The 13,086-nt window shown below is 38.3% G+C and overlaps 1 protein-coding gene across 3 annotated transcripts in view; it reads left to right on the top strand.

Moving 5' to 3' along the window:
- KCNIP4 (potassium voltage-gated channel interacting protein 4) overlaps positions 1 to 12,627 on the top strand; it is a 1,312,996-nt gene extending 1,300,369 nt beyond the window's left edge. For all 3 annotated transcript variants that reach the window (XM_042251851.1, XM_004009732.5, XM_042251852.2), the window contains 4 exons: positions 6,945 to 7,052; positions 8,890 to 8,994; positions 9,646 to 9,708; positions 11,158 to 12,627. In XM_042251851.1, coding sequence (XP_042107785.1) covers positions 6,945 to 7,052; positions 8,890 to 8,994; positions 9,646 to 9,708; positions 11,158 to 11,205 — 324 coding nt within the window. In that variant the 3' untranslated portion in view covers positions 11,206 to 12,627. The remainder of the gene's footprint in view (positions 1 to 6,944; positions 7,053 to 8,889; positions 8,995 to 9,645; positions 9,709 to 11,157) is intronic.
- Positions 12,628 to 13,086: the final 459 nt, after the last annotated feature.

The following is a 13,086-nucleotide window of genomic DNA, read 5'->3' as shown; positions in this document are numbered from 1 at the left end:
CATGATTCAGTCTTGGTAAGCTATCTAGGAATTTTAGTAAAAGCTCTTAAATATCCTTTTATTTAAAAACTGGCAATCTAGTAGGTGTATGTTTCTGGAAGTTCTGTGAGCTGCTCTAGCAAATTACTTGAACCCAAGTAAAGGTTTGTTGGAAACTCCAATCTGTAGCCCATTGGTCAGAAGCATGGGTGACAACCTATTCTTGCAGTAGCATCTAAAGCTGGGGGCCAGGAAGAGGCTGTCATGTAGAATCTGGCTCTATCTCCAGGAAGAAAGTATCAGAAGTAAGTTGAACTGTAAGACATCTGGTGTTGGAGATTACTTGATTACATCTGGTGTTGGAGTGGGGAAATCCCCACTCACACACTGGAATTGTGTGCAGAATTGTTAATATGTATCATGGGAACCAGATAATTTAGAAGGTATGCATTTTTTTTCAATTGGGAAGAGTGCATCTTACACATGAACAGAAATTTCAGTGAGTGTCAGAATAAAGGAAAGCAGATGATGGTGTGGAATCAACAAGGAATGGTACTAGCGGGCTGTATCAGAGAGTCCCTCCCCTGGACCTGATGAACTAGGTCTGAAGGACAAGCAGGAACTGCTAAAGAGGATAAGGGCTCAGGATGGGGAGCAGTGGGGAGTGAGGCAGAGGCCTGGGAATGAAGAGAAAACATTTGTTAAGTCACCTAGAAGATGAAATGCAAAAGGGGGAGAGTGACAGGAAGGCTGGGAAGGAGGCCAAGGGCAGATCTCCACACATCTGAGGCAGGATGCCAAGGAGGCTGAACTGCAGGAGGTAAGAACCAAGATAAGAATTGAAGAATTTTCAGCAGGGAAGTTAAGGTATGTTCCTAGAAACAAAAAGTCCAATTAGCAGCTCTTTATCCCAAGAGTTCCGACAGGCTGATGTCAGCTGGATCTACAGTGAAGGCGTTGGAGAAAAGGAGGTGACAAGCTCAGGAGGTATAAAAATTAAATTTGCACACTAACATCTCAACACTTTGTGGCACCAGGATGACAAAAGGGGGTACAAACTCCTGAAAGGTCATTCAGTCAGTGGCCCTGGGGCAGAGTGAGCAAAGTACCTCCTCGCACACTAGATGCTCGCACAGGTTGAGCGCTACTGAAATGACTATTCTGGGCCAGGAAACTCAGTGTGTCATCTCACAATGTAACCAAGAACAATCACTGACAAAATAAGAGGAGAAGCTGGCAGCGGCTCAGTAAAGGTGTGGACCAAGAAGCCAGCAGTGGTCCATGGGTTGACCCCGATGCGACAACAGCAGTTAGTGAAGACATGAGTCTATCATAGACTCCGTCCCCTGTCACATTTCTTCCACTTTGGCAGCCGATGATCACCCGTGACAATATTGTATTAGTGTTTGCTGCTCTTTACCAACAAGATTAATTCTGCCATGGCCTTAGTTTAGCCATAACATAGAAATCAAACGTTCCAGTTCACCTAACAAAATCTTTCATAGCTAGGGTATGGGTAAGGCAGAGACTGCTAGTGATTTCATTACTTAAAATTACTTACATATTAGAAATGTACCATCAATTACTCACAGCACATTGTATCCAATTTCACATGTAAGTTTAGTCTGGTGTTAATGATATGAGACCATGCCTAATGCTGCTATTATAATATTTATGTAATATTCATCATAGTAATTGTGATGAATGTGGATGATAATTTGGGAAATTAGTTGTAATGGCTATATACTGTAAGCATGTTGGTAAAAAAAAATGTCTTTTTGAAGACAAACTAATGGATGAATTAATAAATGTTAAATCAAAATTAAATTTAAAACTAGGCTATTGTAGTTATTTTTCTAAATTGATTAGCCATGTGAAAAGTGTCTAGAAAGTAGAAATGACTAAGCAATGAACATATTTTGAGCAGTAGATCCTGGGAGGTACAGCAGAAACCATCCTGATGCAAGGTAAAGGAAATGGAAGTTTCCTACTTAATTTGCTTAAAACCAAAGGGTGGAGTGGATAAGACAGGAGGGGCCCTGGATCCAGATATGACTGGAGCTAAAAATCCCTTTGCCATCAAGTGGTTGAAACCCTGTGAGATCCTCTGAGCCTTAGTGTTCCTCACTGTGAAACATCAGCAAACAAAGCTACTTCACAGGATAAGAGAAGGATGACAAAGTGATGTCACTTAAGGGCTTGGCTGAGTGCCTGGTACCAAATATGTGCTCAGTATTTATTAGATATTAATCACAGCAGGTACTACAAAGGAGATTTTTTCCAATGAAGCCAGTTAACAATGACATTGGTCATTTTATTCCTCACTGACCTTACAATGAACACATTTAAGCACAGGCCAGATGATCGCTCTGTCTGCAATGCTGTAAGAGATAGTTCTGAATCTGATTATAAAACAAGCACTTATTTTGTGTCAGTCACTGTACTAAGTATATGAAAATAACATCAAAAATAGTATTAATAATACCTACATACAATAAAACTAGCTGACTTGTTCAGCACTCTTTCTGAGTCAGGCATTATGATGAATGAATTACATACAGTAACTTAATCTTCATAGGTATGATTATCGTCATTTTAGCAAATTAGGAAAGAGATTCACAGAGAACTAAAGCAATCTGCCCAAGGTCGCACAGCTAGAAAGTAGGAGAGTCGGGATTCAAACTCAAGCAATCTGGCCCAGCATACATCTCTTAGCAATTGTGCTATCCTGCCAGTTCAGTTCAGTTCAGTCACTCAGTCATGTCCGACTCTTTGTGACCCCACGGACTCAGCACACCAGGCCTCCCTGTCTATCACCAACTCCCGGAGCTTACTCAAACTCATGTCCATCAAGTCTGTGATGCCATCCAACCCTCTCATCCTCGGTTGTCCCCTTCTCCTCCTGCCTTCAATCTTTCCCAGCATCAGGGTCTTTTCAAATGAGTCAGTTCTTTGCATCAGGTGGCCAAAGTATTGGAGTTTCAGCTTCAGCATCAGTCCTTCCAGTGAATATTCAGGACTGATTTCCTTTAGAATGGACTGGTTGGATCTCCTTGCAGTCCAAGGGACTCTCAAGAGTCTTCTCCAATACCACAGTTCAAAAGCATCAATTCTTCAGCGTTCAGCTTTCTTTATAGTCCAACTCTCATATCCATATATGACTACTAGTAAAAACATAGCTTTGACTAGATGGACCTTTGTTGGCAAAGTAATGTCTCTGATTTTTAACATGCTGTCTAAGTTGGTCATAACTCTTTTTCCAAGGAGCAAGCATCTTTTAATTTCATGGCTGCAGTCACCATCTGCAGTGATTTTTGGAGCCCCAAAATATAGTCTGTCACTGTTTCCATTGTTTCCCCATCTATTTGCCATGCAGTGATGGGACCAGATGCCATGATCTTCATGTTTTGAATGTTGTTTTAAGCCAACTTTTTCACTCTCCTCTTTCACTTTCATCAAGAGGCTCTTTAGTTCCTCTTCACTTTCTGCCATAAGGGTGGTGTCATCTGCATATGAAGTTATTGATATTTCTCCCATCAATCTGGATTCCGGCTTGTGCTTCATCCAGCCCAGCAAAGGAGGCGCATATAGATTCCCAGTCCCTCACCTGAATTCCTCAGAGCCAACTGAATTTGTCTTGCTGATTTTTAAGACACACAACACTGTGCATATACTCTATATCATTAATGTCTCCTGCAGGATCTGCAGTATGCTATAATCAACTGTGTAACATTTGTACAGTAAAACTATTTTTGTTCAGTTGCCAAGATATGTCTGACTCTTTGCAACCCCATGGACTGCAACACGCCAGCCATCTCCTGGAGTTTGCTCAAACTCATGTCCATTGAGTCTGTGATGCCATCCAACCATCTCATCCTCTGTCATCCCCTTCTCCTCCTCCCTTCAATCTTTTCCAGCATCAGAGTCTTTTCCAATGAGAAGACTCTTCACATCAGGTGGCCAAAGTATTGGAGTGTCAGCTTCAGCATCAGTCCTTCCAATGAATATTCAGGGTTTATTTCTTTTAGGATTGACTGGTTAGATCTCCTTGCTGTCCAAGAGACTCTCAACAGTAAATGTAGCAGAGAGTGCTACTGATCCAATGTCCATGCATTCTGCTTTAAGATCACATGATCAGTACATATTCCCAGCCTCTCCTCCTACCCAGATAGGTGGGGCCAAGACTGAATTTCAACCAACAGGAGACTGGTGGAAGTGACCACATCTTCTCTCTTCCCATCTGTGGAAACCATGAGGTTACACATTTTGGTTTGCCTTGAAGCAAAGTAGAATTCTGGATCTCTGTTATGACTGCACAGAACAGAACAGCATCCTCCCTTATATTTCACTGCATGTGAGTGATAAACAAGCTTATACTGTGTCAAGCTACTATGACTTGGATATATTTTAAAAAAATTTAATGTCTGTTGATTAACATGACTGATAACAGATAATAGGTGATTAATAATAGAGATAAACAGATAAATAGATACTAGAAGTTTCATGTCATTTCAGTTCAGATTTTGGCATTAAATGAGTTCTGGCACCAAAATTCACCACCACCCCTATCTTCCCAATAAAGTTTCTTCTTTTTCAGTTCATTTAAAATATTGTTGGATGGGAGTGGTGAGTTGCAGATTTAAAAAATTAGGGCCTGTATTAGTTGCCACATGTTAGAGATGAGGAGTTCCAGACTTAAGAGATGCTAACTGACTTAGCCAAAGTCATACAGTTAATGAATGGCAGAACCAGGATTGAACCCCAGCTCTACCTAAGGCTGTAAAACTTATGGTGAATATGACATAAATAAAGAGACATGAAGTAAAGGCTGACAAATTCTAGAATATAAAAACCAAAAGATGCCTACTCGACAGAAAATCAGCATAATAAAAAGAAGGAAATGACAAACTGGGAAATAATATGTGAAGATATATTCCAGATCAGGAATAGTTTTACTAATATGTGAAGAGTTTCTATAAATCAAGACATTTTAAAAAAAATGCTCAAATTTATTCACAGTAGAATGAATACAAATTTTAGTAACCTGAGACAGAAATATTAATCTACAAGATTGAGAAAGATCAGAACTGTGATCCATATAGTATTGACAAGCTACAATATTCTTATGCATAGATTTTGAGAAGAGAATTGGAAGGGAAATTTGAAAATAAGTATATAAAATTTATCAATGTTCAAATCTTTTGACCGAGAGGTTCCACCTCTAGGAACTCATCCTGCAGACATAGTTATTCAAAATATATATTATGTATATATAAAGTCACTCTATAGCTTTCTTTATAAGAAGATTGGAAATCTTTAAATAATTCATCCATGGGATACTGGCTAAATAAACTATGGTATATTCATATGTATGCAACGATGAAAAAGACAGGAATTATTTCCAAGTTTTATTGCTAAGTGTTTAAAACACACACACACACACAGAAAGCAGCTTGTTACACTATCATTTTTGTAAAAGGAGAAGAAATAGATATTTAAATAAATATACCTTATACTCATATATGCACAAAAATTCTTCAGAAGTAAACACAAGAAGGTTTAGAAAGAAATAGGGTGGATGGGGTCTAGACTTGGGAGGAAGATTTTTCATGAAACATCTTATATATTTTTACATTTTTAATTAAATGAATGTCACTCATCTTTAAAAAAAATTGTGAAGAAGTTGAGACAGGAAGACAACTACAAAATGTTGGAATGTAGAGCAAGAATACAACTTTGCCTAGAGTCCACTCCTGGAATTCCCTTCTGCTCTTTCATTCCTACCTGACAGCGGATTGTCAATTCCATGTGAACTCAGAATCCACCATATAGTGATGCTAACCCTGCCAACTGAGCAACAAATAAATATGAACTTGATAGAGTTCAACTGGACTGTCTGCAAACCTGCCTAACCTTGATGTTGACTGAGGGTTCCATTTACTTGACAGATACATAGCCACTGTCCATGCCACACAGTTACAAGCAGCTTAATTCTTTTAATCCTCATTAAAAACTTTTGAGAAGTTAGACACGGTAATCTCCATTCATGAAAACTGAGATGAAAGGATGTCAAGTTGTCTGAGAGAACAGAGTCACCAGGTGATACAGCTGGAATCTGAATTCAAGCTGCCTGGCTTCCAGCTCTGTTCTCTTAACCACTGCCCACAACTTGATTTCTAAGTAAAGGCTTCACTTGGCCCTTATCTTAAGGACAACCTACATCCCTTGTTAGCAGATCTTTTCCACGGGAAGTGTGTTATGTATGTGCTTGTATTTTAAAAGATAGTCATTAGATTCTTTTCACTAAAAGAATATTATGCACTTGTAGTAGTAAGACAGACCATTTAAACACTTGTTATGGGTCTTGCTTTTGGGTGTCTGTTTTGACACAATTTCCAGTTGACTTAAGTCACGGTTTTCAATTAGAAAGTGAGAATGTTGGGTTTCCCTGGTGGCTCAGTGGTAAAGAATCCGCCTGCCAATGCAGGAGACACAGGATTGATCCCTGGTCCGAGAAGATCCCACATGCCTTGGAGGAACTAAGCCCGTGAGCCACAACTATTGGGCCTGTGCTCTAGAGCCCAGGAACTGCAACTACTACAGCTCATGTGCCCTAGAGACAGAGCAAGAGAAGCCCCCACGAGAAGCCTGGGCACCGTAACAGGAGCAGCCCCCACTTGCCACCAACAGAGAAAAGCCTGTGCAGCAAGGAAGACCCAGCACAATGACAATACATATGTAAAGAAATATGATGTTTTTTAAGTGAAATGTTAAACCTAAGGAGTGTCAATGCCCACAAAGAATGCTGGGAAAAGATGATCAGGAATTCATGAACCATTTGCTAAGTAAATGGTTCAAAATCCAGAGGACTGAAAGCTTTACTTGTACTATTTGACAAAGAATTTTATTAGAGTTTGTGTTTTTTAGAAATTCTATATCAAATTGTATTTTTATTTCTTTTTTAGGATTTCATCAAAGGTCTTTCTATTTTGCTTCGGGGGACAGTACAAGAAAAACTCAACTGGGCGTTTAATTTGTATGACATAAATAAAGATGGCTACATCACTAAAGAAGTAAGAAATGCCTCACCGACACAGCTAGCCTTTGGACCATTTTCATTCTTTAACTTGAAATGCTAAATGATTGCAATTATCATTCTAAATCACTTTTTTAGGAATCTAACGTATTTTCTGTGGTGGTGGAGAAACATACTGATGAAAAATTTGGAATGGGTAGAAATAGCTTATTGTTAATCTCCTAAATTATTATAAAACACAGAAGGATTACATCTTGATTTCTAATAGCATTTTAATAAATACTGTACATGGAATAAAGAGAGTGATTGGAATGAGATTGGAAGAAAACATACCCAAACCATGTTAGAATATTTGGCCTGTAACCTTTTTTTCTCCCATATAATATGGTCCACGTGGGAACAGAGGCAATTTTAACATTGTGTGAATTATGTAGTGACCTGTATTATCTGGGAAATAACCTGAGGCAACTGTAGGTTTCCAAGCACATTTCCAGGTGGGCTAAGCCAAGAAAGTCTCACAGACCAAATTAGGATGTGCATATCAAATGGCTGATTAAATTAACTTAAAACACAATGAGAAGTAAGTGGGGAAGGATGGGGTAAGATAACAAATTGAGGATGGAGTGAAGGTAGGTTGAAGGACCATATTACCTGAATCCTGGATGTGATTCAATGTCTACCTGTTCTTTCTCTCACTAGCTTTCCCCAGAGTTGTGTTTTGAGCATGAGGTTCCTCAAATGGAAGGTATCTTGGGACAAACATGAACTGGTTCTGTTGAAGATACAGGGACAAGTTCACCTGACCACGGTTATAATGTAACAATTAACCTGATCAATGTCCATGGGTTTTGTGTTTGTTGAGCAGAAGACACATGGGGCCAGAATGGATCTCACAGATAGATGGCTGAATTAAGACCTCATGAGTATTAAGTATTTAGGTACATTGAGCATGTCTCCTGGATACCTAGTGCCTCTTGTATGTTTGATATACAATAAACATTTAGTACTCAGATGCCTCCAGGATATTAGGTATCTCTTGGTCTTTTAATCCCTTTCTATGTTTAACACAAACATGCTGTTCTTATCACTTACATCTTACACATCTCATGAATGCTATATTAAACAATCTTTCACTCAAACCATAGGGGTTCACCTATGGTTTACAAACTACAAATTTTATCATTTAAAATGGAATTGAATACTGTCAAAAGTAAAAGTATATTACATGCATATTATTGACTTAATCCAGACTCTTATGTGGAAACTTCAAAAAGAAGAAAACAAGTATGCATAATAAATCTGAATGTCTATGTTAGACATTTTTTTTCCACTAAGACTGGAAATCACAAATCAAAAACTAGATTTGATTTTAATTAAAATTAAAATTTCAAAGCATTTCCAGCATAATATTTTGACTAATCTACATGTGACTTTAAAGTCACAACAGGAAAAACACATGGAAATCCCTAATAAGCTCTGAGACTTATCAGTTAGTTTTAGTATAATTCTCATGATGTGGAATATACTTTATTCTCAATAAATGGAAATGGATAGTCAACATATAAAATATACAATAAACCTATAATGCAAAGATAGCCTGTGTGAAGTTGTATGGAAGTCCAAATATTAAACCAGGGTGTTTTCTGATCATGTTAGATATACAGGAATTTACTTCATCTTGAAACCAAGATCAGACTTGATTCTTACATTCTGATTCTGCTGCTTTTAAGGCATAAGGCTATTCCTCTGGGACAACCAAGATATTTAATGAAGAATCAACTAAAATTTAAAACTTGGAATAATCTGTCAAGGCTTCTAGAGTGGTTTCTTTTAACATCATTTGTGGCCTCATGTAACTGCCTTCTCCTTTTCAGGAAATGCTTGATATAATGAAAGCAATATACGATATGATGGGTAAATGTACATATCCTGTCCTCAAAGAAGATGCTCCCAGACAACATGTTGAAACATTTTTCCAGGTAGGACTGCAACAGAGAGGGAGTGAAATTAAGAGCAAATTTCCTGATGTTTGCAAAGCATCATGACAACTCAAAAGAATGTGAAGAAAAATAATTTTTTACTGAAAGTGACAAAACTATAGAATATTTACCATTCAACTATGAAATAGTACCATTATTAATTTAGCAATTTTGGTTTTGAATTTATCATAATATTGATAATTCCACTTATTGAACTCATTCACCAAAACCTCAACAGAACACTAAGTTAAGCAAGCAATTGCCATGTCTCATATGTTTTGGGGTGTTTGTTTTCATTCACTTCTCGTAAGACTCTATGAGGTTATTAATATCGTCATTAGCTCCATGTTACAGATGAGAAAATCAAGGTTCCATAAGTCAAGTTGCCTGAACTCTACGGTAGCTGGAGAGTGGGTTTTTCTAGAACAGAGAGACTCTAGGTCTGCACCACATTCTATGAAAAAGGCAACAGCCTAAAATCAGTCAGCCTCATATGAATCTTATTACCAAGAAACTACTAGTTTGTGTTTTGAAGCAGTTCCTCCCCATAAAATAAGCAGCTGGGCTTTCTTTTCATCTGCTTCAGCTTGTTCAATTCAGGTCTGAGGGGTATGTCTGAGTCAAGCTTTCTGTTCTGTAATCCCCTAACAGAAAATGGACAAAAACAAAGATGGAGTCGTTACCATAGACGAATTCATCGAAAGTTGTCAAAAAGTAAGTAATGATAGTGAAGGAACTATCCCTTTTGCTTTCTTATCAGCTAGCCACCACGAACTGAGCAAAGTGTAAAGGTCATATGCCTAAAGTCATCACTTCTACACAACTGACATGCAACAAGCCTACCACTGTGAAAACAATCACCAATTTACACATTCTATTAGTCAACACACCCTGAGGCAGGCTATGAGGGAAGCCCTGGAGAGGTGAAGGTTGTAGAGTGTGTTTTTGCTCTTCAAATCCTTTAGAATATTCATCACTGAGGATAAAATATATGTGAGATTTGAATTGTTCTTTCCCCAGAACTAGAATATATCTTGTCTATCATATCCTCCAGAGATTTAGAATTCCAGTATGGCCAGCATCGTATCACTGACCAAATTTATATCCAATTTCCAATATAAACACCATTGCTTCAGTGTATGTGAACAAGATATGTCTTTGGCTCAATAAAATTTTGTCACAAAATTAAACAGCAGAAAATCCTCCCTGAGCAAAAGTCCACGTGGTTCTCCACCATCTGGTGGCAGACCAGATTTAGCATACCTAGAATTATTTGACTTGTTATGTGGGTAGAACAATTAAAGAGTTTTTAAAATAATTTTGGAGACAAAAAGTTTGCTGGTATTTTACTCTAATTATTTTCAAATTGATATACTTTCCCTTTTCTGATGCCTGCTTTTCAACTCATATTTCAATGTCATGGTCTCTCTGAATTAACTTGGTGACATCAACCTGCTAATGGCGGTGTTGTTACCTGGCCTCCAGCAGTGGATGTCATCAGTTCTGCTACCATTTTCCATTACTATAAATGGTCACAATCTCCAAGTACCCCATCATCTGTCCCCTTAAGTTTCAGAGGAATATACTAAACTGCAGATACTGGGCAATGGTTTCTTCCAAACAATCCTTTCCCTGGCATTGAGAGACCATTCATTTTTAAATGTTCCTAAAGGTCACAGAGATTTATCTCTAAGAGACTCAGAAGGACAGATGTAATTACTGCCAACCCATCTCCTAAATCCCAACTTCCAATCTTCATGAAGTTGACTCTGAGCTCACACACAAACCCTGTCTCCTTCCATTTGTACAAGTCCCTGTGATTTGGCCTCTGATGACCAGATATGGCAGTTTGCATTGCTCACTTTGTATACGCTCTGTGCTACCTCTCCAGTTTCCGTACTGGCATTCTAATTGGAGAAATATCCTCTCTTATCACCAAGTCAGAGTTAAATAGGTCTTTAAAGCTTGGTGGACTCAGCAAAACATAAAACGGGCTCTCCATAGTATCAGCATGGAAAATGGATAGAAGCGTATTTACATTTGCAGATAGTATTTGAACATTTGGCACAGGAGGTTGGTGGGGGCTGGCGATCCTTAGAGGCAAAATAGTGCACTTTCCTTTACAGATATGGTGAATTTCATTCCACTGTTTCTCCCTTACAGGATGAAAACATCATGCGCTCCATGCAGCTCTTTGAAAATGTGATTTAACTTGTTAAATATGTCCTCAAACAGACAAACGTGAACGATTCTATCACACAAAGCTGGAGCTACCACTTTTAGCATAGATTGCTCAGCTTTACAATGAGGCACATTATGCAAACAAGCTTTGTTTTAATATAAAGCAACCCCCAAAAGATTTCAGTTTTCCATTTATAAATCTGCATCCTTTTCATAATGCCACCGAGTCCATGGGATGTTCTAAGTCATTTCATACCCTGTGAATACTCAAAAGGAATAGAATCTGGCATATAGTTTTATTCATTCTTTAGCCATGTGATTATTGAAGCTTTCACATTATTGGTGATTTTAAAATATCAGTGTTTTTTGCTACTCACTTCTATGTATTCAGCCCCAGGATTTTAAATGGTTTTCTAAAATAGTAGCATCTGTACTTAATTTCCAGCTATTAGTTTCCATGTTTGAATACTGTAATTCCAGTTATACTTTAAGTAAACAAGATTACTATAATTGGGGGAAAAACACACACACACACACATAGTCCCAGTTTCTCTGGATTTGCTGCCTTCTGTTAAGACATTCATTTATCTGGCATTTTTTATAATGCAAAACAAATTATCCCAGATGCCCGCATATGCCTAATAGAGCTTATTTAATAAGCACTTCTGTTTTTCATAATACATATTATAGCCAAGGCCTACATGATGTATGTAATTTTGGATTTGTTCAATCCTATAGGTTGACTGTTTTCTGTCACTAAGTGGAAGTCCAAGAAGGTGTGAAACAAAGCAAGGATGTCCACAGGCTTATGAAAAGGGTCAGGACATCTGTCCTCTGCTCCATGGCAATGCTTAGCAAGTTCATTCTTAACCGCATTCAAGGCCTATTCCATCCTGACTCCCTCCTGGCACCTTTACATTATGTGCCATTGAGGGACAAAGAAATCTCGGCTACCCCAATGCCTACTAGATACAAACAGCAAGCAGAATTCACTTTGAAAGCACTGATTCCATTATATTAAGCACTAGAATACCCAAATTTAGTAGAAAATGAATATAAATGCTAAGCAACTCCTCTGGATTGTATTATGATTTAGCTCATCATAAAACTCCAATTATTCAGATTATTTTTACTGACCTTAAGCCAAAATCGTAAAGCTGCCACAGTATTACTAAAGATACACACACCTTCCTTGTTTTGCAGAAATATCACCAAGACCAAGAGGCTAGAGTAGGAGGAAATTTGCAACTGTCTCTGCAACAATAAATCAGGTATCTATTCTGGTGTAGACATAGGATGTTGAAAGCTGCCCTGCTATCACCAGTGTAGAAATTAAGAGTAGTACAATACATGTACACTGAACTTGGCCATCGCGTGTTTGTGTAAACTCAATGTGCACATTTTGTATTTCAAAACGAAAAAATAAAAGCAAATAAAATGTTTATAACTCTACTGTCTATGTTATAGGTCTTTATTTCAATAAATTTTATAATTGCTAGACTAAACACATGAAGTTTTTCTTATGGGATTTCTAAACTGTAGAGATCTTGGTCTCTGGGTGGTGCTAAAGTGCAAGGAGAGAGAGCCAGAGCAAGGCCAGTGGGCAGGCCGGCTTGGGAACTGATGGGGCCTGAGGATGTGGTGGGAGTAGACTTGAGGGAAGAAGGGGTGAGGCAGGGGCCAGGAAGGACAGGAGACCTGAGGCGGAAGGAGCATCTCTGCAGTTAGCACTCTTTACAAGTCACTTAGATTTTAAATTACATCTGTGAGATTGCACCTGAAATGAGAATTATCTACACAAAGAGAGCAATCCACATGTCTGAGGAATGGAATAAAGAAAGGGTGAACATCCTTCTGGGATAGAATGTGAGACTGTGAACATGCTCAATCGCGTCCAACTCTTTGTGACCC

This window comes from Ovis aries, chromosome 6, assembly GCF_016772045.2.
Source record: "Ovis aries strain OAR_USU_Benz2616 breed Rambouillet chromosome 6, ARS-UI_Ramb_v3.0, whole genome shotgun sequence".
Lineage (NCBI taxonomy): Eukaryota > Metazoa > Chordata > Mammalia > Artiodactyla > Bovidae > Ovis > Ovis aries.
The sequence above is the reverse complement of the archived record's forward strand: the minus strand, read 5'-3'. Positions and strand labels throughout refer to the sequence as shown.